The following is a 23598-nucleotide window of genomic DNA, read 5'->3' as shown; positions in this document are numbered from 1 at the left end:
TTTTTGGTGAAACTTGTGAGATATTCACAGATCATAAGAGTTTGAAGTATTTATTTTCCCAAAAGGAATTGAACATGAGACAGAGAAGGTGGATTGAACTACTTAAAGACTATGACTGCATTATTCAGTATCACCCAGGGAAGGCGAATGTTGTGGCTAACGCCTTGAGCAAGAAATCTGTTGGTTCCTTAGCAGCTATTAGAGGTTGTCGGAGGCAATTATTGGAATATTTGAGGAGTTTACAACTCCATATAAGGGTTTTGGACTCTAGAGCTCTTGTGGAAAACTTTAGAGTGCAACCAGACTTGGTTGGGAAAATTAAGACCCTATAAAAGAATGATATGCAATTAGTGCAGCTTATGGAGGAAGTTAAGAGGGGTAGTAAGCCTGACTTTGTCTGATCAGATGATGGGATTTTGAGATTTGTGACTAGACTTTGTGTCCCAAATTATGGAGATTTAAGGAGAGAGCTATTGGAAGAAGCTCATTGTTCTAAGTTTGCAATCCACCCAAGAGGGATGAAGATGTATAGAGATTTGAAGCAAAATTATTGGTGGCCAAGTATGAAGTGGGATATTGCAAGATTTGTGACTCAGTGTTTGGTGTGCCAATAGGTGAAAGCTGAGCATCAATGACCAGCAGGATCATTACAACCACTTTCTATTCCTGAATGGAAATGGGAACATATTACCATGGACTTTGTAACAGGGTTGCCAAGAACCTTAGGGGGTAATAATGCTATTTGGGTAATTGTGGATCAATTGACAAAGTTTGCTCATTTTCTGCCTATGAAAGTAAATTTTTCTATGGATCGTTTGGCTTCTCTTTATATTAAGGAGATTGTGAGAATGCATGGTGTACCTGTTTCTATAGTACTTGACAAAGATCCTCATTTCACTTCTAGATTTTGGCATAGTTTACAAAAACCATTAGGTACTAAGTTGAGTTTTAGTACTACTTTTCATCCGCAGACTGATGGTCAATCAGAGAGGGTAATTCAGGTCTTGGAAGATTTGTTGAGAGCTTATGCTTTAGACCTAAAAGGTAATTGGGATGATTATTTGCCCCTAGTGGAGTTTGCCTATAATAATAGCTTTCAAGCTACCATTGGGATGACACCTTTTGAGGCTTTATATGGTAGGAGATGTTGGTTTCCTGTTTGTTGGGATGATGTTGGAGAGAAGAAACTTTTGGGGCCTGAACTTGTGCAGTTGACTGTTGAAAAGGTCTCTTTAATTAAAGAAATATTGAAAACAGCACAAAGTAGACAGAAAAGTTATGCTGATAATCGCAGACGAGATTTGGAGTTTGAGGTGGGTGATCATGTTTTCTTGAAAGTTTCACCTATGAAGTCTATAATGAGATTTGGAAGAAAAGGGAAATACGGTCCTCGTTTTGTGAGACCATTTAAGGTATTAGAAAGAGTAGGCAATTTGGCTTATAAAGTGGCCTTGCCCCCAAGTCTATCTAAGATTCATAATGTATTCCATGTTTCGACTTTGAGGAAATATATTTATGATCCTTCTCATGTTGTGGAGTTGGAGCCTATTCAAATTTCTAAGGACTTGACCTATGAAGAGGTGCCCGTTCAGATTATGGATGTGATGGACAAGGTACTATGTCATGCTGTTGTCAAGTTAGTAAAAATCCAATGGAGCAATCACAATATTCGAGAAGCCACTTGGGTATTAGAAGAGGAGATAAGAAAAAAGCACCCACATCTTTTTCAAGACCCAAGTATGTCAAGTTTAGAGGACTAAACTTTTTTAAGGAAGGGAGGATGTAACACCCCAAAATTTAATCTAGGGGCAAACTAGTAATTTATAAAGTAATTAAGTAATTAATTAAATTCATTAAAGTGAAAGAGTCCTTTTACAATTAAAAATCCTAGGTATAAATTGGACTTTTTCTCTTGTTTTCTTCATTTAGAAAACTCTATCAACCAGAAGTAGAGAGTTGGAGATCATAGGGCTCAAGGGTTAGAGATTCAGAGTTGAAGTTCAAGTTTTTTTTCCTGGTAAGATTCTAACCCTAAATTAATATATTATATTCGTTATTTATATTTGAACACGCTAGTTATTCTTTGAATTTTTTTTTATTTAGATTAGGGTTAGTTTATTTTTTTAATTCGTTTTAATATCAAAATATTGGAAATTTAGGATTATTGCTGGTTTTATTGTCAGAAATTGGGAAATCTTAAGTTAAAAAAAAAATGATTATCTAGAAGATCTCGATTCAGGTTAAGGTTGACCTATTTAAAACTTTTAGGTCAAAATATTGAAATTAGGAATATAAATTGTTCTATTGATGAAAATAGGGAAATTCAAAATTTCTTAGATGAATAGATCTAAGTAATGATTTTTTTTAAAAAAAAATATAAAAATAAATGAGCACATAAATATATTGTTATATGTGGCTTAAGGGATTAGAAAATATTAGGGCAAAAAAGAAAGAAAGAAAAAGAACGTGTGTGCACTAGAGGAAGTTTTTTTTTAAAAAAAAAAAAGAAGAATGTGTGCTTGTGGAAGATGGAGAATGGTGAAAAGAAAAAAATATATAGTAATATTAATAATAAAGGAAGATGTGTACGGATGGTGTTTGGTGGTTAATATATATATATTATGTTAGCAATAATGGAGAATTGTTGGGGATACAATTTATGTTTAGTGAAAAAAAAAAACTGAAAGTGAGAGAATAGAAGTTATCAATATTATATACTAATGATGAGTGCAAGTTAATAAGTAGCATAAAATTTAATTAGTAGAATAAATTGTAATTTAATTAAATTATGTTATGTCCTAAGAAATAAATTGAAAATAAAATTTAAGTTTTATATGAATTAGATTTATTAATTTTTTTAAAATAAAAATAGATTAAATTATCTTTCATAATTAAAAACATTAATTTGAATACCTAAAATTTTAGGATTGTCAAACCTATAATTTTAGATAAATAGTAATGGTTATTTCTCTTATCTTTTATTAGCTGAAGAGCAAATTTTCTAGAATTATTTTTCTTCCAACTTTTTTAGGACTTCTTTTGAGGTAAGGGAAATTAATACAGATTTTGCAAAAGAAAATAATTATATATATATATATATATATATATATATATGTGTGTGTGTGTGTGTGTGTGTGTGTATGTGTGTGTGTGTGTGTGTGTGTGTTTGTTTGTTTGTGTTATTTGAAATGTGTAATTGTTAATTTTGCTTTTAAGCATGAATCAAATATATTTTTGTATGGAAAAATGTGTTATAACATTTATTTTGTTTATATTGAAATACTTGGAGATTTTCTGCATTTGTAAGTTGAAATAAATAAATTAAAGAATTTGACTTTGGTTTATTTAGCCTTTGTCAACGGGATAAAATAGTTGACTTTTTTGCCATTGTCAACGGGATATAATAGTTGATCTTTACATTTTCGTGGTGGGAAATGTAATTGGTTTGAACCCCATCCTCTAAGGGTTTGGTTTGAACCCCACCCTGTAAGGGTTTGGTTAGAGGTTACTAGTACTAGTAGTGTTTGGTTCCATCCACCTTAAAATGAACATTTGAGGCTAGCCACCTATTTGTAAAGTCCCACTTAAATGGGCACTATTTGTTATTTGTTAACCAGAGTGAAAACAATTGAAATGTATTTGATTTAAAATGAATATAAAATGATTTTGATATATAGGAAAATGTTTGGTTAAACACCTTAAAATGTATTAGCATATTTGTACTCAAATGTTCTTATGAAAAGGATTTTACACTAAATCTCCTATTTGTAAGCATAATTGAAACTATTTGATCCATGAAACTATATTAATATTCCTTATTGGGCTTTGAGCTCATTCCCCTTTATTGATTACTTTTCAGGTACCCTTAGTTCGGACAAGAAGTGATGGTTGGGTCAGGGAATGGTCATCATTAGGATTTTGCTTAGGATGTTATTTTTGGACATTGTTAGCTTATAAGTTTATGTTCATTTGGATTATTTGGTTTTTGGAAGCTATTTAGATATTGAACTTTTAAATTTTTTTTTTATGATAGTTTGAAGTTGAGATTTGGAGATTATGAAAGTTTTGTTAGAACTTGAATTGTTTGAGTTTGCAATCTATTTGGATAATGGATTTTGGTTGATGGATGCTTAGTTTTAAAGTTGAGTTTTGAAGATTTTAGAATTTTGTTCCGCTACTCTGAACAAGTATTTGGTAATTGGTAACTTCTAGTTACAAGATAATTGTTTGGGTCAAGTTACACTTTAACCCTCCGAGTTTGAGGTGTGAAATGACCGTCACGCCCTTGGAGTGGGTCTTGGGGCGTGACATAAAAACACCTTAACCCTTCTTTCTCCATCTGAATTGAAGGTAAAGAAGCTATCGCCCCCCAACACGCTGCGACACCTACGCCAGCTTCCACCAGTGGTTTCCCCAGTCGTTACATCGCTTGCCCGCCCTCTTGACCGCCCCGATGCAAAACCCGTTGCAACCATCCCCCCGATCAAAGTTCCTCTCCGGAAAACCCGATTGTGTGCGCCTTCCGACTCTGCCCAGTAGCTGCAAGTTGATATTTTCAAAATTATTTTTTATGTTTTATATTTAATAATTTTTATGTGTTTTTTTACTATGATATTATGTTTAATATTCAATTTTTATAAATTTTTCTTTTTTGGTTTATTTATTAGTCTTCACAGCAACAGTGTTGTGGAGATTGAAAGCTCAAATTGATAAAGTAAAAAATGCCTTTTATATGGATTTACATGGATGGTATGAGATATGGTTTGATGGTAAAATTAAAAACATTACAATTTTAAATAAATTTTTGATTTTAAAATAAGTTTTTTATTTAAAAATAAATATTAAAATTTTAAATTTTAAATTAAAATTATGATTTTAATTTAAATTTCTAATTTGAAACTAATTTTATGATTTTTAAATAAAATTTTAATTTTTAAATAATATATAAAATATTATTTTTATTTTTATAATTATTTTAAATTTTAATCATTTATAAATTGTATATTTATGACATCATCGATTCGATCGCGGTTCAACCGTCGGTCCGACCAATGAATCGTGAACCAGTAATTTTTTCAATTCAATAACCGATCCGATTCTGAAAACATTATAATTAACCATAAATCTAATTTTTAATCTTTACCCTAACTATCTTAATCATATCATCACTTCCTTATTTTAAAATTTCCCCTTGAAGTTCTTCTCCAACATTTCAGAACTTCAATTCCTTTTAAGTGTAAATCACTAAAAGTGAACCCATTTTTAACTTTTAGAAACTTACACGATACATACATCAAAAGAAAATAATTCCACAATAATTATTCAATAGTCAAACACGTGGCTAGAAAATCAGTGGCATCATAAATAGGGAATTGGTTATATGTCATTGTTGCATATAAAGTCATGTGAGTGGCCCTAATTTTCAAGGCTTTGTGGTCCTGTGAATCCCGACCCTCCTGTGGTCCGCCAAAGTGGGACTTTCCAGCCAGATGGTGGAGCAGAAAGTATTTTGTCTTTCATGGATATCCACATGCTCTACCCCAAAAAGATAAATATATACATATATAAAACCAATATTTTGGAATCTCCACATTTTGTGTAGCCTATTTTTAAGGTTATTTTTTGACCGGTTGTTTAGAAGCAAAACACAAGATGACAAGATGAACTGCCAATTATGACTCCTACTATAATTTTGACTTTTAATAAATATAGTCATTGTGATGATGAAAGGGGGATTCAATTCATTTTCTACTTAAAAAGAAATGAAATTTCATAATTGAATTTAAATTTCAATAAATAATGATAATTAAAATTAAAGTGCTAAATAAATTTTTTTATTTTATCATGGTTGTTTGAAATTTGTCTCTAAGAAATATTATAGAAAATAAAATAATAGAAAAAAATTTCTCAAATATTTATAACCTTGAGGGATTGTTCAATTAGTCCCATCTTAAGTTTGTTTCCCGTCATCAATTCGAGTTCTCTCAAAGCCACGGGAAATTTACTAGACTCGTAAACTGGTCCGAACATCGATGATTATAAATAAATAAAAATCCTAAATATTTATGACACCAGTAAGTAGTTGGTTAGAATGAAATCTAAATGTGTTTGGGTTTTGGAAATAAAAATTCTACAAAAAGGATAATCAATAAAAAAAAAAAATAGAAACAATAAAATTGTCTCGATCTCCTTAAAGTTCTCTCTCTTCGTGCCTGCCACGCTTCCTCACTATCTCCGTCAACTGAAGCTTGGCTGCCAAGTTATCCCGCGCCCAAGGAAATATCCTTTGACTGACTTACTTTGTGGAATACGCTCTTAAAACCGGGGACCTACCGTCTTTTTTTTCGTATATAAAGCACCAGAAATCATCCCTTTCCATTCATAAGCACACCTCCAAAATACCCTTTTAGCAGAGGCCAAAGATTCTCAAAAAATGGTGGGATTCGAAGCCATGGTTACGTATTCAGGTACTGGTTTTCTGCTAAACCCCGTCTTTTTACGTGCATTTTCTGCCTCATTGCATCTAGTTTTGTTGCTTCTCCTATTTGTATCATGGGTGTGCAAGAGAATCAAGGGGGGTGCTCCTGAAAATTGTAAGAGGACTAGGTTTTTGTACTATAAGCAAACGTTTGCTTGCTGTCAGGGTCTGTCGCTGTTGAATTTGTTGTTGTGTTTTTTGAACTACTTTTATTGGTATAGAAATGGCTGGTCTGATGAAAGGCTGGTGACCCTTTTGGATTTAGTGCTCAGAACACTTGCCTGGGGAGCAGTTTGTGTATATTTGCACACTCAATTCATTGGTTCTGTTGAACCAAAGTTCCCATTTTTGTTAAGAGTTTGGTGGGGATTTTACTTCTCCATCTCATGTTATTGCCTTGTTCTAGATATTGTCAAGAGACACCAGTCCCTACGAATTCAATATTTGGTGCCCGATATTGTCTACGTCATAACTGGTCTGTTCTTGTGCTATTCGGGATTTTTGGGAAAGAATCAAGGCGAGGAATCGATTCTTAGGGAACCCCTTTTGAATGGTAGTACCAGTATAAGTAGAGTGGAGTCTAATAAATCCAAGGGGGAAGCAACTGTGACCCCCTTTTCAAAAGCTAGTTTTTTTAGCCTTCTTACTTTCTCTTGGATCGGTCCCTTGATTGCTGAGGGTAACAAGAAAACATTAGACCTTGAGGATGTTCCTCAGCTTGATACCAGCAACAGCGTTGCGGGGGTCTTTCCAGCATTTAGTAATAAGCTCCAGTGTGATAGTGGTGGAAGTAGTGGAGTGACCACGCTTAAGCTGGTGAAAGCATTGATCTTTGCATGCTGGGCAGAAATCCTATTGACGGCTTTCTTGGTACTTGTAAACACATTAGCATCTTATGTTGGGCCCTATCTTATTGATACCTTCGTTCAATATCTCAATGGGCGAAGGGAATTCAAAAATGAAGGCTATCTTTTGGCTATGGCTTTTTTTGTTGCGAAGCTTGTTGAGTGCCTTTCAGTGAGGCACTGGTTCTTTAGATTGCAGCAGGTTGGAATTAGGATCAGAGCAGTACTGATCACAATGATCTACAACAAGGGTTTGACTCTTTCCTGCCAGTCAAAGCAGGGTCATTCTACTGGGGAGATCATTAATTTTATGTCTGTTGATGCGGAGAGAATTGGGGATTTCAGTTGGTATATGCATGATCCATGGATGGTGATTGTGCAAGTTACTTTAGCCTTGCTAATCTTGTATAAAAACCTGGGCCTTGCTTCAGTTGCAGCTTTCTTTGCAACTGTAATTGTTATGTTGACAAATGTTCCACTGGGGAAATGGCAAGAGAAGTTTCAGGACAAGTTGATGGAATCAAAAGATAAAAGGATGAAGGCAACATCCGAGATCTTAAGAAACATGAGGATTCTCAAGCTTCAGGGATGGGAGATGAAGTTTTTGTCTAAAATTGTAGACCTTCGGAAGAATGAGACAGGGTGGTTGAAAAAATATCTTTACACTTCAGCCGTGACCACTTTTGTTTTCTGGGGAGCCCCAACATTTGTGTCTGTGGCCACCTTTGGAACTTGCATGCTTCTAGGGATCCCGCTTGAATCAGGGAAGATCTTATCTTCACTTGCAACATTCAGGATACTTCAAGAACCCATCTACAGTCTTCCTGACCTAATCTCAATGATAGCTCAGACTAAAGTTTCCCTTGACAGAATTGCATCCTTTCTTCGTCTGGATGACCTGCCGAGTGATGTTATCGAGAGGCTTCCAAAAGGTAGTTCTGATACAGCAATTGAGATAGTGGATGGGAATTTCTCTTGGGATTTATCTTCCCCTAATCCAACACTGAAGGATATTAATTTGCGGGTGTGCCGTGGCATGAGGGTTGCTGTTTGTGGTACTGTAGGCTCAGGCAAGTCAAGCTTACTATCTTGTATGTTGGGAGAAGTGCCTAAGATATCTGGTATCCTTAAGCTGTGTGGAACAAAGGCCTATGTTGCTCAGTCTCCTTGGATACAGAGTGGCAAGATAGAAGAGAACATCTTGTTTGGTAAGGAGATGGACAGAGAAAGGTATGAAAGGGTCCTTGATGCATGTTCCTTAAAGAAGGACCTGGAGTTTCTCTCATTTGGTGATCAGACAATAATAGGTGAGCGGGGAATCAATATGAGTGGTGGCCAGAAGCAAAGAATACAGATTGCACGTGCGCTCTACCAAAATGCTGATATTTATCTGTTTGATGATCCCTTCAGTGCCGTGGATGCTCATACAGGAACCCATCTCTTTAAGGTAATTTTTTTCTCTTATAAAAGCCTGAGTTTGATCTATATATATATATATATATGAAGTAAAACAACATATTATCTATACAATGCCATTGCATTAAGTAGAAAATGAGCTATCCTTGTATGTTTTAATATGCACTGCTATGGGCTATATAAGATTTGGTTCTTGGTCTGGCTGAGGTAATTAGGGACCCTTGCTATGCCATTGCCCTTTGTTTTGTTTCCTTTCCCTTTTATTATATATATTAAATGAAAAAAAAAAAATCTTTCATTGATCGTATTTGTAAGTAATCTTCATATAACAGGAATGTTTGCTGGGTCTCTTGGGTTCGAAAACAGTGATTTATGTTACACATCAAGTAGAGTTCTTACCTGCTGCTGATCTCATACTGGTGAGTAATTACAGTGTTTTTTCTTCCTTGCCTTTGTTTTAGATAAACTTAAGAAATGTAGCATACCTGCAGGTCATGAAAGATGGAAGGGTTACACAAGCAGGAAAGTACAATGAAATTCTCAACTCTGGAACTGATTTTATGGAACTTGTTGGTGCACATAAGAAAGCTTTGTTAGCACTCAATTCTGTAGAGGCAGGGTCACTTTCAGAAAAATTAAGTATCCATGAGGATAGTGATAATATTGGTGGTACTTCTGAAGTAGTTGAAAAAGAAGAAAACAGAGGTGGCCAAAATGGTAAAGCAGAGGAGATAGATGGGACAAAAGGTCAGCTTGTTCAAGAAGAGGAGAGAGAGAAAGGTAAAGTTGGGCTATGGGTTTATTGGAAATACATCAGGACAGCATATGGAGGAGCTCTTGTGCCCTTTATATTGTTGTCACAGATTCTCTTTCAGCTGCTTCAGATTGGAAGCAATTATTGGATGGCTTGGGCAAGTCCCGTGTCAGATGATGTGAAACCTGCAGTTAGAGGTTCTACTCTCATAATTGTTTATGTAGCTTTGGCCGTTGGAAGTTCTTTTTGCGTCCTTTCCAGAGCCATGCTTCTTGTAACAGCTGGTTACAAGACAGCTACTATACTCTTCAATAAAATGCATTTGTGCGTCTTCCGTGCCCCAATGTCATTCTTTGATGCCACCCCAAGTGGGCGAATTCTAAACAGAGTAAGTGAAAATATGAATATATATCTATTTCTGCCTTGCACTTTTCCCCATTTACCAAAGCTAGTGTTAGAATATCACTTAATTGATCCTTCCCTTTTTTACAGGCTTCTACAGACCAAAGTACGATCGATACAACCATGCCAATGCAAGTTGGGGCATTTGCCTTCCAATTGATTCAGCTCCTGGGAATTATTGCAGTTATGTCACAGGTTGCATGGCAGGTTTTCATTGTCTTTATTCCTGTGATTGCAACCTGCATCTGGTATCAGGTAACCATTGTGAACTTATTAGGACCTCTTCTTGTTAGTTAATGCCAACACATGGCTTTGTCACATGACATCTCATGCTCTGTAGTTGAGATCACCTTATGTTTCTCATATTACATTATTTATTTTCTTTGCTTACATATGCCATGTACTCTTCCACATTAGATTATCAATCATATGTCCATGAAAATGCCAGTAGGCTCAAAACCATTTTGGGTATAAACTAAGCTTTACTCCAAAATGTTGCTTAGAAAAAAAATTGGAGTAGTGCATTGCTTACTGAGAAATTTGATTCGTTTTAAACCAACTGCATTAAAATGGAATCCTAATTCAGGATAACTCTTACAATTCATGACATGTTCATGTTCCTTTCTGATCCAGCTGAGCTGGGGCTCAGTCACAAGCATTGCATATTAAGGAGGTGCAAATATGAATGTGCCATGCCAATTAATATGGCCTCAGAATGAAAGTTTCTTTAGTGTTGATATGGTGGTTTTTGAGTGCCAATTCACTTTTCAGATAAGAGTAATGAAATTGGCTGCAAGATAGACTGCAGGTTTTTCTGTTTAGATGCAATGTTTAACTAATGTATTTCTATTTTTTTATCATTTCCAAAACCATTTTCTCCCTTTTTTTCAATACCCCTTAAAGCTTAGATTTATATCATATATGAGCAAAAGGTTCTTACAACATTATAATTATGCAGCAATATTACATACCTTCAGCACGAGAACTGTCAAGATTGGCCGGAGTATGCAAAGCTCCAGTAATTCAACATTTTTCTGAAACTATAGCAGGATCTATGACCATCAGAAGCTTTGATCAAGAATCTAGATTCAGGGATACAAACATGAAATTGGTAGATGGGTATATACGGCCCAAGTTCAACATTGCTGGTGCAATGGAATGGCTGTGCTTCCGCTTGGATATGCTATCTTCTGCTACATTTGCCTTCTCTTTGGTTTTCTTAATCTCTGTTCCAGAGGGAGTAATTGATCCTGGTAAGTATCTCTGTTCTGGTATATTCACTGATTATCTATTTCACTCTCAATAGCAAATGGCATAGGAGAATTACTAACACTCTTTTCCACTTCCATTAAAGGTATTGCAGGCCTAGCAGTGACATATGGACTTAATTTGAACATGATACAAGCTTGGGTAATATGGAATCTTTGCAATATGGAGAATAAAATTATATCAGTTGAGAGAATACTTCAATACACTTCCATTCCAAGCGAGCCTCCTCTTGTCACAGAAGAAAACAGGCTAGCATGTTCTTGGCCTTCACATGGAGAAGTTGATATTCAGGATTTGCAGGTAATTTCTATTTATATACATGCTAGAGGGTTATTCATGGCTTCCTCTGGTCAGAGGAATTTCCATATGTTTGATGACGGTGAGTGTGGATGTAGGTCCGCTATGCCCCACACATGCCACTTGTATTGAGAGGTCTCACATGCACTTTCCTGGGAGGAATGAAGACTGGCATTGTAGGGCGAACTGGCAGTGGTAAATCAACCCTCATACAGACCCTCTTTCGAATTGTTGAACCTGCCGCTGGTCAGATTATGATAGATGGTACCAACATCTCTTCTATTGGACTACATGATTTGCGGTCTAGACTAAGCATTATCCCTCAGGATCCAACCATGTTTGAAGGGACTGTACGGAGCAACCTTGACCCACTTGAAGAGTACTCAGATGAACAGATTTGGGAGGTAGGCTTTGTTTATTCTATTGATATACTCAAAAAGTAAGGTGGACATGTGGTTTTCCTCTACTATGTTTTCTTAAGACAGTAGAAAAATAGTTTTCTTTTGCTTCATTTCTTAATATTGTACAAATGAATTATTGCTTTCCTAACTCATTGGTTCAGGCTCTGGATAAGTGCCAGCTTGGAGATGAAGTCAGGAAGAAAGAAGGAAAGCTAGATTCTGCAGGTTATTTCTCCCGCCATGCTAACATAAAATCTAAATAGTAACCTCATATAAGACTCCTAATGTTGGCATGCATTTGGCAGTTATTGAGAATGGAGAGAATTGGAGCATGGGTCAGAGGCAACTGGTTTGTCTTGGCCGAGTTCTACTGAAGAAAAGCAAGGTCTTAGTGCTTGATGAAGCCACTGCATCAGTTGATACAGCCACGGATAATCTGATTCAGCAAACCCTTAGACAACACTTTGTCGATTCCACAGTCATAACCATTGCACATCGAATTACTTCTGTTCTTGATAGTGACAAGGTTCTACTTCTGGATCATGGTTAGTACTATCAACATGAACTAATGGCACTCTTAACTTCATCTGCATTCTTCTTGATTTATTTCCCTGGAAATGTCGATGCAGGGCTTATTGAGGAATACGATACCCCCACCAGATTGCTAGAGAACAAGTCGTCATCTTTTGCAAAGCTTGTAGCAGAGTACACTGTGAGGTCACATTCTAATCTTGAAAATGCGGGTGATATCTGAACCAGCAAGCACGCCTGTTGCACCGGTCAAAAACTTCAACTTAAAATCTTGCTTGACAATGACGACAACTAAACTGCAGTTACAATCCAAAATGCAGTAGTTGATAAGCACTCAAAACTGATATTTTTCCATATATAAAAATAGGCTTTTAAATAACTTTTGAGTGCAAATCATTATCTTGTAACTTAAATATTTGCAAAGCCTCAAATTGAGGATTAATATGCACATCTAGTGAAGAATGCAAGGAAAAAGAGGAATTTTGATGCATAAGAGTTGATTTCAAAATCACTTCTAAAAAACTGTAGTCCGATAAGGTGACATCAAAGGGATGAATGGGTGTAATTAAAAATTATAATATAAGGATTAAGAATTAATTACTCAATTTAACTTAATTAACTTAATTAAATCTATAAGATAGTAGGGATTAACAAAATATCCAAAATATTAGAAAAAAAAAAAAGAAAGTAAATATGCATGCATAGGACACAAGAATTTTTATGTGAAAAACCCCAACACTATTATGGAGATAAAAAAAAAACATGGGGTTTAAAACCCTTAATCTAAATCTGTTATATGATATCAAATTACAGAGCCCTGAAGACTTACTTTTCGATAGCTACAACTTGATCCACACGACACAGCAATCTTCAATTGCTTTAATGAATACTCTTTAGCCTCGATGAAGGAATGTAGGTCTTCTAACAATCCAAGATTCAATCTTTGAAACTTTCTTGAGAGAATGGAAAGGGCAAGTTAGGTCAAATCTCTCTCAATAATGTCCAACCCCAAAATGTGTTAAGCCAGGGTTTATACATATAGGCGTAAAAGCTTAGAGACTTGGAAATGGAATTAAATCTCAACTTTCTAAAGATTAATTAAGAAAATAGTTTTCTTAAAAAAAAAAAAAGAATATCAACTTTCTAAAAATTAATTAAGAAAATAATTTTCTTAAAAATAAAATATCAACTTTCTAAAAATTAATTTGGAAAAAAAAAATTACCTTAAAAAAATAAAATATCAAATTTCTAATAAAAATAAAATTTCAAAGTTGTCAAAAATTAATTAAGAGATTTTAACTCAATTTTAAAACTTCCAATCCAACCTTACTTTATTAAAAAAAAAAAACTAATAATAATAACTTGCCTTCAACAAACCTTTTTAATTCATTAAAAAAATATACTGATCCACTTTATTCCCTTTGTTTACCTAACTTGCCGCAAGTGAAACCATTTTGGACGTACATGTGACTTTTCAATTGGACAAACAATAACCTCAGATCTTCCCGACAAAATTATCAACATACGATGAAGACTCATTATCCTAACAACTTCAATATAAAGGAGTAGAGTCAATTGGAACATAGTAAGTTTGGGGTGTTATTGGAATGCATTTTGATACTATGTGATACACAATTTGATGTGAGAACACCATTTCAATACAAGAAATGCATTTTGATATTGATTTTGATGCGATAAGAAGGCATAAAAAATCACCAACCTCAACCTTCCAAAGATCTAGTGAGTTCAGTTCAGGAGTTTATCAAAATGTATTTCGATACGAAAGATGAATTTTGATAAACATTTCAATATAGTGGAGGCATCCAAATTTTCCTAGAAAAGCATTCCAAAGATGTAAAAATTTCAAGGTTCATCAAAATGAATTTCGATACAAGGAGATGCAATTTTGATACAAAGTGCAACATTTCAATACGAAAAGATACATTGAGATACAATTTTGATATAAGGTGTCAATACAAAAAGATGCATTATGATACATGTTGTAATCAATCCAATACCACATTGGAAGCATGCCAAAGGTCTATAAGGTTTGGGCATTTATTGAAATGCAATCTAATACCACTATGGAGGTATCGAAATTTTTTCTACAAACTACAATTTCTAGAATTTCACTTCAAGGCTTTCCCTATTTGGCTCTTTTACATGTCTTCGGACATTTTAGCACTTTTATTTATGTTTTTAGCGTTAGGTTTTTATAAATACCATAAATTTCTTTAGGAACAAAGAGAGTAGAGAAGAAGAGAAACTTTTGAGTTTGGATACAACTTTTATAATTATTTAGTTTTCAATAAAATCTCTCATGATTCAATTTAATTCAATGTATGACATTAATCTGAGCATGAGTGGCTAAATCCTCTCATTGGAGATGTAACAATAAATCACGAATAATTCAAGACAAAGGGATGATAAGAAAATGTGATATCTTTTAATGGTAGTTAGTTTCTAATCTTTAAATCTTTGTATAAAAGTTTAATTATTTGCTAGTTCGTCCCTATTAGAGATACATAGGATACATGCTAGGGGTCCTTTGATGCATAAGGGATTATGATCAATAGTTGACCTAGTGTGATCATATGTTAATGTAATTGATGACTAAGGAGAATACACCAAATGAATATCGGGTTTTAAATGTCCTAAAGGATAAAACATTGTATCAAATTATTTGTTGGATGACTATTAGAGAATGGATTTTAAGTTTGAAAACATGGTTCCAAACTTGGATGGCCTATATTGTGGTCTAATCTATGAAGGCAAAAAATCCTTTAATCATTATTTATTATCCCTCAATCCTAGGTTTGAGATTGGATTTGTCAAAATCTTTAGATTGGTTTATCATTGTTTTCTTAATTTATCCATCAAATCATAATTTCAATCTAATCATTTTAAAAATAAAAATAAAAATCACTACTTTTAGATAAAATTAGTTAAAAAAAAATTATTCCCTCCGTATGATAACCTGAAATACTACAAGTTATGATAACTCTATCCCTCATTTTTCTTTACTAATTTTATCATGTATTTATGTTTTAATATTTTATTTGTAATAGAGATTTTCGGTCAAGAAAATGATGTCATTGCTAAGGAATTAGTATTAAGTTTTATCTAAGTCAATTAAGTAGTTTTTAATTTTTTTTGTTTTAAATAATTGGTTTTCTTTAATAATAGGAATTTTATTTATTTCTAGTTTTTTACTTTTCATCTTCTTCTTACTTTTTATGCTTGTTTAGAAAATGGATATTTTTACTAGACGCCAAAGACAAATTTAGCCAATTCAATCAAGTATAAATGACCTAAGAAATCAAAGCAACAACAACAATCAACAAGTTAGGCATTTCCAATCCTATAGGTTGATGAGGGATCATCTTAACCCTCCTAGGGTCAAGAAACCCTCATGCTTCATTGCCCCTTAAGAACATATCATGATCAAACCACAACCAGTGTCAATGTTACCTATTTTCAAAGGGAATGAAGGGGATAATCCTTTATAAAGCATAAAAGTTCAGAAAAAAAAAAAAAAAAAGAAGTTTACAAACCTTAAAGAATAAAAAAAAAAATAGAAATTATTTTCTAGGCTTTCTTTGTAGTAGACTAGTAGTTATTTTTAAGGTTATCTTTTGACCAGTTCTTCAGAAGCAAAACACATAATGACAAAATGATGAGCTGACAGTTGCGATGCCTACTATGATTTTGACTTTTAACAAATGTAGTCATTGTCTGGATCTATATGATTGTAAAAATATCAATGGTTCTACTATGAAATAAAAAAGGGATTAACTAAATTCCATAATTGAATTCTAATTTAAAATTAACTAAATAATGGTAATTAAATTAAATTGCTGAATAAAAAATATTATTTTTCTTTTTCTTTTGTGTGTGTGGTGTTTTTTTTTTTTTTTTTGGTCATCCGGGTAATTTGAAATTTGTTTCTAAATTTTTTTATGGAAAATAAGATAATAATGGGGAATTTGCCAAATATTTATGATACCATAGAGTAGTTTGTTGGAATGAAATGTGAATCAAAAAAATAAATCATAAATCTTTTGGATTTTGGAAATAAAAATATTTGGCAATGAAAATTCTAGTAAAAATATGATCAATAAAAAAAAGGGAAACAAGAAAATTGTCTCTATGTCCTTGAAGTTGTCTCTCTCTTCATGCCTGCCTAGCTTCTTTGCCATGTCCGTCAACATTCGATGGCTGCCAAGTTATCCGGCGCCCATGGAAGTATCCATTGACTGACCTTCTCATGTGGAATACACTCTTAAAAAACCAGTGACATCCCATCTTATTTCTCATATATGAAGTACCAAAAATCTTCACTGTCAAGTGCCAATTCATGAGCACACCTCCAAAATACCATTTTAGTGGAATCCAAAGGTTCTCAAAAAATGGTGGGGCTCGAAGCCATGGTTACGTACCCAGGTATTGGTTTTCTGCTAAACCCAGTCTTTTTACGTGCCTTTTCTGCCTCATTGCATCTAGTTTTGTTGCTTCTCCTGTTTGTATCATGGGTGTGCAAGAGAATCAACGGGGGTGCTCTTGAAAATTATAAGAGGACTAGGTTTTTGTACTATAAGCAAACGTTTGCATGCTGTCAGGGTCTGTCACTGTTGAATTTCTTCTTGTGTTTTTTGAACTACTTTTATTGGTATAGAAATGGCTGGTCTGGTGAAAAGCTGGTCACACTTTTGGATTTAGTGCTCAGAACACTTTCCTGGGGAGCAGTTTCTGTATATTTGCACACTCAATTCCATGGTTCTGTTGAACCAAAGTTCCCATTTTTGTTAAGAGTTTGGTGGGGATTTTACTTCTCCATCTCTTGTTATTGCCTTGTTATAGACATTGTTAAGAAAGACCAGTCCCTACAAGTTCAATTTTTGGTGCCCGACATTGTCTACGTCATAACTGGTCTGTTCTTGTGCTATTCCGGGTTTTTGGGAAATAATCAAGGTGAGGAATCAATTCTTAGGGAACCACTTTTGAATGGTGGCACCAGTATAAGTATAGTAGAGTCTGATGAATCCAAGGGGGAAGAAACTGTGACCCCCTTTTCAAAAGCTGGTTTTTTTAGCCTTCTTACTTTCTCTTGGATCGGTCCCTTGATTGCTGAGGGTAACAAGAAAACATTAGACCTTGGGGATGTTCCTCAGCTTGATACCAGCAACAGCGTTGTAGCGGTCTTTCCAGCATTTAGAAATAAGCTCCAGTGTGATTGTGGTGGAAGTAATGGAGTGACCACGCTTAAGCTGGTGAAAGCATTGATCTTTGCATTTTGGGCAGAAATCCTATTGACGGCTTTATTCCTACTTTTGGACATTTTAGCTTCTTATGTTGGGCCCTATCTTATTGACACCTTCGTTCAATATCTCAATGGGCGGAGGGAATTCAAAAATGAAGGCTATGTTTTGGTTATGGTCTTTTTTCTTGCGAAGCTTGTTGAGTGCCTTTCACTGAGGCAGTGTTCCTTTAGATTGCAGCAGGTTGGTTTTAGGATCAGAGCAGTAATGATCACAATGATCTACAACAAGGGTTTGACTCTTTCCTGCCAGTCAAAGCAGGGCCATACTACTGGGGAGATCATTAATTTTATGTCTGTTGATGCGGAGAGAATTGGGGATTTCATTTGGTATATGCATGGACCATGGATGGTTATTGTGCAAGTTACTTTAGCCTTGCTAATCTTGTATAAAAACGTCGGCCTTGCTTCAGTTGCAGCTTTCTTTGCAACTATAATTGTTATGTTGGCAAATGTTCCACTGGGGAAATGGGAAGAGAAGTTTCAGGGCAAGTTAATGGAATCAAAAGATAAAAGGATGAAGGCAACATCTGAGATTTTAAGAAACATGAGGATTCTCAAGCTTCAGGGATGGGAGATGAAGTTTTTGTCTAAAATTGTAGACCTTCGGAAGAATGAGACGGGGTGGTTGAAAAAATATCTTTACACTTCAGCCATGACCACTTTTTTTTTCTGGGTTGCCCCAACATTTGTGTCCGTGGTCACCTTTGGAACTTGCATGCTTATAGGAATCCCGCTTGAATCAGGGAAGATCTTATCTTCACTTGCAACATTCAGGATACTTCAACAACCCATCTACCTTCTTCCTGACCTAATCTCAATGATAGTTCAGACTAAAGTATCCCTTGACAGAATTACATCCTTTCTTCGTCTAGTTGACCTGCAGAGTGATGTTATCGAGAGGCTTCCAAAAGGTAGTTCTGATACAGCAATTGAGATAGTGGATGGGAATTTCTCTTGGGATTTATCTTCCCCTAATCCAACACTGAAGGATATTAATTTGCGGGTGTGCCGTGGCATGAGGGTTGCTGTTTGTGGTACTGTAGGCTCAGGCAAGTCAAGCTTACTCTCCTGTATGTTGGGAGAGGTGCCTAAGATATCTGGTATCCTTAAGCTGTGTGGAACAAAGGCATATGTTGCTCAGTCTCCTTGGATACAGAGTGGCAAGATAGAAGAGAACATCTTGTTTGGTAAGGAGATGGACAGAGAAAGGTATGAAAGGGTCCTTGATGCATGTTCCTTGAAGAAGGACCTGGAGGTTCTCTCATTTGGTGATCAGACGGTTATAGGTGAGCGGGGAATCAATTTGAGTGGTGGCCAGAAGCAAAGAATACAGATTGCACGTGCACTTTACCAAAACGCTGATATTTATCTGTTTGATGATCCTTTCAGTGCTGTGGATGCTCATACAGGAACCCATCTCTTTAAGGTAATTTCTTTCTCTTATAAAAGCCTGAGTTTGATCAATATACATATATATGAAATAAAACATGTCATCTATACAATGCCATTGCATCAAGTAGAAATTGAGCTATCCTTGTATGTTTAAATATGCACTGCTATGGGCTATATGAGATTTGGTTCTTGGTCTGGCTGAGGTAATTAGGGACCCTTGCTAACCCATTGGCCTTTGTTTTGTTTCCTTTCCCTTTTATTATATATAATAAATGAAATAAAAATAAAAATAAAATCTTTCATTGATCTTATTTGTAAGTAATCTTCATATAACAGGAATGTTTGCTGGGTCTCTTGGGTTCGAAAACTGTGATCTATGTTACACATCAAGTAGAGTTCTTACCTGCTGCTGATCTCATACTGGTGAGTAATTACCATTTTTTTTCTTCTCTGCCTTTGTTTCCATTAGATAAACTGAAGAAATGTAGCATACCCGCAGGTCATGAAAGATGGAAGAATTACACAAGCTGGAAAGTACAATGAAATTCTCAACTCTGGAACTGATTTTATGGAACTTGTTGGTGCACATAAGAAAGCTTTGTCAGCACTCAATTCTGTAGAGACAGGGTCACTTTCAGAAAAATTAAGTATCCATGAGGATAGTGATAATATTGGTGGTACTTCTGAAGTAGTTGAAAAAGAAGAAAACAGCGGTGGCCAAAATGGTAAAGCAGAGGAGATAGATGGGCCAAAAGGTCAGCTTGTTCAAGAAGAGGAGAGAGAGAAAGGTAAAGTTGGGCTATGGGTTTATTGGAATTACATGAGGACAGCATATGGAGGGGCTCTTGTGCCCTTTATACTGTTGTCACAGATTCTCTTTCAGCTGCTTCAAATTGGAAGCAATTATTGGATGGCTTGGGCAAGTCCCGTGTCAGATGATGTGAAACCTGCAGTTAGAGGTTCTACTCTCATAATTGTTTATGTAGCTTTGGCTGTTGGAAGTTCCTTTTGCGTCCTTTCTAGAGCCATGCTTCTTGTAACAGCCGGTTACAAGACAGCTACTATACTCTTCAATAAAATGCATTTGTGCGTCTTCCGTGCCCCAATGTCATTCTTTGATGCCACCCCAAGTGGACGGATTCTAAACAGAGTAAGTGCAAATATGAATGTATATCTATTGCTGCCTTGCATTTTTCCCCATTGACCAAACTGAAGTGTTAGAATAGCACTTAATTGATCCTTCATTTTTTTTTTCAGGCTTCTACAGACCAAAGTACGATTGATACAAACATTGCAACGCAAGTTGGGGCATGTGCCTTCCAATTGATTCAGCTCCTGGGAATTATTGCAGTAATGTCACAGGTTGCATGGCAGGTTTTCATTGTCTTTATTCCTGTGGCTGCAACCTGCATCTGGTATCAGGTAACCATTGTGAACCTGTTAGGACCTCTGCTCGTTCTTTAATGCCAACACATGGCTTGTCACATGGCATCTCATGCTCTGCAGTTAACATCACCTCATGTTTCTCATATTACATTATTTATTTTCTTCGCTTACATATGCCATGTACTCTTCCAGATTAGACTATCAATCATATCTGGCTGTAATGCCAGTAGGTTCAAAATCATTTTGCCTATAAACTGAGCTTTACTCCAAAATGTTGCTTAGGAAAAATCTGGAGTAGTGCATTGCTTACTGAGAAATTTGATTCGTTTTAAACCAACTGCATTAAAATGGAATCATAATTCAGGATAACTCTTACAATTCATGGCATGTTCAACTTTCCTTTCTGATCGAGCTGAGCTGGGGCTGAATCACAAGCATTGCATATGAAGGTGCCAATATGAATGTACCATGCCAATTAATATGGCCTCAAAATGAAAGTTTCTTTAGTTTTGATATGGTGGCTTTTTAGTGCCAATTCATTTTTCAGATAAGGATAATGAAATTGGCTGCAAGATAGACTGCAGGTTTTTCTGTTTAGATGGATGTTTAAGTAATGTATTTTTTTCTTTTTTAATCATTTCCAAAACCATTTTTCTCCCTCAGTACTCCTTTAAGCTTAGATTTATATCATATATGAGCAAAAGGTTCTTTCAACGTTATAATTATGCAGCAATATTACATACCTTCAGCACGAGAACTATCAAGATTGGCCGGAGTATGCAAAGCTCCAATAATACAACATTTTTCCGAAACTATATCAGGATCTATGACCATCAGGAGCTTTGATCAAGAATCTAGATTCAGGGACACAAACATGAAATTGATAGATGGGTATATACGGCCCAAGTTTAGCATTGCTGGTGCAATAGAATGGCTGTGCTTCCGCTTGGATATGCTATCTTCTGTTACATTTGCCTTCTCTTTGGTTTTCTTAATCTCTGTTCCAGAGGGAGTAATTGATCCTGGTAAGTAGCTCTGATCTGGTTTATTCACTGATTATCCATTTTACTCTCAGTAGCAAATGGCATAGGAGAATTACTAATACTCTTTCCCACTTCCATTAAAGGTCTTGCAGGCCTAACAGTGACATATGGACTTAATTTGAACATGATACTAGCTTGGGTAATATGGAATTTTTGCAATATGGAGAATATAATTATATCAGTTGAGAGAATACTTCAATACACTTCCATTCCAAGTGAGCCGCCTCTTGTCATAGAAGAAAACAGGCCAGCATGTTCTTGGCCTTCACATGGACAAGTTGATATTCAGGATTTGCAGGTAATTTCAATTTGAATATATGCTAGAGGGTTATTCATGGCTTGCTCTGGCCAGAGGAATTTCCATATGTTTGATGACGGTGAGTGTGGATGTAGGTCCGCTATGCCCCACACATGCCACTTGTATTGAGAGGTCTCACATGCACTTTCCTGGGAGGAATGAAGACTGGCATTGTAGGGAGAACTGGCAGTGGTAAATCAACCCTCATACAGACCCTCTTTCGAATTGTTGAACCTGCCGCTGGTCAGATTACGATAGATGGTACCAACATCTCTTCCATTGGACTACATGATTTGCGGTCCAGACTAAGCATTATCCCTCAGGATCCAACCATGTTTGAAGGGACTGTACGGAGCAACCTTGACCCACTTGAAGAGTACTCAGATGAACAGATTTGGGAGGTAGGCTTTGTTTATTCTATTGATATACTCAAAAAGTAAGGTGGACATGTGGTTTTCCTCTACTATGTTTTCTTAATACAGTAGGAATATAGTTTCCTTTGCTGCATTTCTTATTACTGTAGAAATGCAATGTTGTTAATTAACTTATTGGTTCAGGCTCTGGATAAGTGCCAGCTTGGAGATGAAGTCAGGAAGAAAGAAGGAAAGCTAGATTCTGCAGGTTATTTCTCCCGCTTTGCTAACATAAAATTTAAAGAGGAACCTCATACAAGTCTCCTAATATTGATGTGAATTTGGCAGTTACTGAGAATGGAGAGAATTGGAGCATGGGTCAGAGGCAGCTGGTTTGTCTTGGCCGAGTGCTACTCAAGAAAAGCAAGGTCTTGGTGCTTGATGAAGCTACCGCATCAGTTGATACAGCCACTGATAATCTGATTCAGCAAACCCTTAGACAACACTTTGTCGACTCTACAGTCATAACCATTGCACATCGAATTACTTCTGTCCTCGATAGTGACATGGTTCTACTTCTGGATCATGGTTAGTACTGTCAACACGATCTCACTCTAACTTCATCTGCATTCGTCTTGATTTATTTCCCTGGAACTGCTGGTGCAGGGCTTGTTGAGGAATATGATACCCCCACCAGATTGCTAGAGAACAAGTCGTCGTCTTTTGCAAAGCTTGTAGCAGAGTACACTGTGAGGTCAAATTCTAGTCTTGAAAACGTGGCTGATACCTGAATCAGAAAGCCCGCTTGCTTCACCCTTCAACCACTTCAACTTAAAATCTTACTTGACAATGACAACAACTGAAATGCAATTACAATCCCATATGCAGTAGTCTTTTTCTTCCCCTCTATTTTCCATATAAGAGTCATTCATCACATGATGGGTATCGTAGAAGCAGATTATCAATGGTTTGAAGGTCGCATTCAACTGTATGCCACTTAACACAGAAAGTTTCTTCAGTCCCAAGTAGAGAGAGACTTCTTCCTTTGTTCCTTTAATTTATATTTTTGTATTATGATCATATGAATGAGATGATCAGTCGTCTATCAGTGATCCTTTGCTTTCTCCTCCTTATCCTTGATATGTTATTAATGGATCAAGAGTTTTCATTGTTCCAAAATTACACTTCTTCATTCATAACTTTATGTTGAAAGCATATTGAAAACTTTTCCTAATTCAGAACTTATTCCCCACTTTGAATTATGTTCTATGTATCCAACATATATTATAAACCTAATTGTGGACCCCGTATTTCGCACGATGCGTTCCCACTCGATAACGAAACTCGCTTTTTATTTATTTGGTGAAAAATATGATTTTTTTAGAAAAAATTTGGAGTCGCCACTTATTTTTG

General features: G+C 35.6%; 2 protein-coding genes across 2 annotated transcripts; both read left to right on the top strand.

Annotated features, from left to right (window-relative positions):
* The first annotated feature begins 6222 nt into the window (after positions 1-6222).
* LOC132252542 (ABC transporter C family member 3-like) lies at positions 6223-12886 on the top strand. The gene is made up of 10 exons (XM_019217104.2): positions 6223-8770; positions 9072-9158; positions 9231-9881; positions 9986-10150; positions 10854-11148; positions 11250-11464; positions 11560-11865; positions 12024-12087; positions 12168-12407; positions 12492-12886. Exons 1-10 carry the CDS (start codon positions 6434-6436, stop codon positions 12614-12616), a joined length of 4485 nt encoding a protein of 1494 aa, XP_019072649.2. The 5' UTR covers positions 6223-6433; the 3' UTR covers positions 12617-12886.
* A 3747-nt stretch (positions 12887-16633) lies between these two features.
* Positions 16634-23364, top strand: LOC132252543 (ABC transporter C family member 3-like). The gene is made up of 10 exons (XM_059735445.1): positions 16634-19139; positions 19442-19528; positions 19605-20255; positions 20363-20527; positions 21222-21516; positions 21618-21832; positions 21928-22233; positions 22390-22453; positions 22534-22773; positions 22852-23364. Exons 1-10 carry the CDS (start codon positions 16803-16805, stop codon positions 22974-22976), a joined length of 4485 nt encoding a protein of 1494 aa, XP_059591428.1. The 5' UTR covers positions 16634-16802; the 3' UTR covers positions 22977-23364.
* Positions 23365-23598: the final 234 nt, after the last annotated feature.

The sequence above is a fragment of the Vitis vinifera genome, chromosome 19, assembly GCF_030704535.1.
Source record: "Vitis vinifera cultivar Pinot Noir 40024 chromosome 19, ASM3070453v1".
NCBI lineage: Eukaryota > Viridiplantae > Streptophyta > Magnoliopsida > Vitales > Vitaceae > Vitis > Vitis vinifera.
This window is presented reverse-complemented; position numbering and strand designations above follow the sequence as displayed.

Bases quoted from the DNA above. Each gene is read 5' to 3' on its own strand.
- LOC132252542 (XM_019217104.2), top strand. From the start codon at position 6,434: ATGGTGGGATTCGAAGCCATGGTTACGTATTCAGGTACTGGTTTTCTG. The intron at 9,159-9,230 runs GTGAGTAATTAC...GCATACCTGCAG, and splicing joins CTGCTGCTGATCTCATACTG to GTCATGAAAGATGGAAGGGT. The intron at 9,882-9,985 runs GTAAGTGAAAAT...CCTTTTTTACAG, and splicing joins GTGGGCGAATTCTAAACAGA to GCTTCTACAGACCAAAGTAC.
- LOC132252543 (XM_059735445.1), top strand. From the start codon at position 16,803: ATGGTGGGGCTCGAAGCCATGGTTACGTACCCAGGTATTGGTTTTCTG. The intron at 19,529-19,604 runs GTGAGTAATTAC...GCATACCCGCAG, and splicing joins CTGCTGCTGATCTCATACTG to GTCATGAAAGATGGAAGAAT. The intron at 22,234-22,389 runs GTAGGCTTTGTT...TTATTGGTTCAG, and splicing joins CAGATGAACAGATTTGGGAG to GCTCTGGATAAGTGCCAGCT.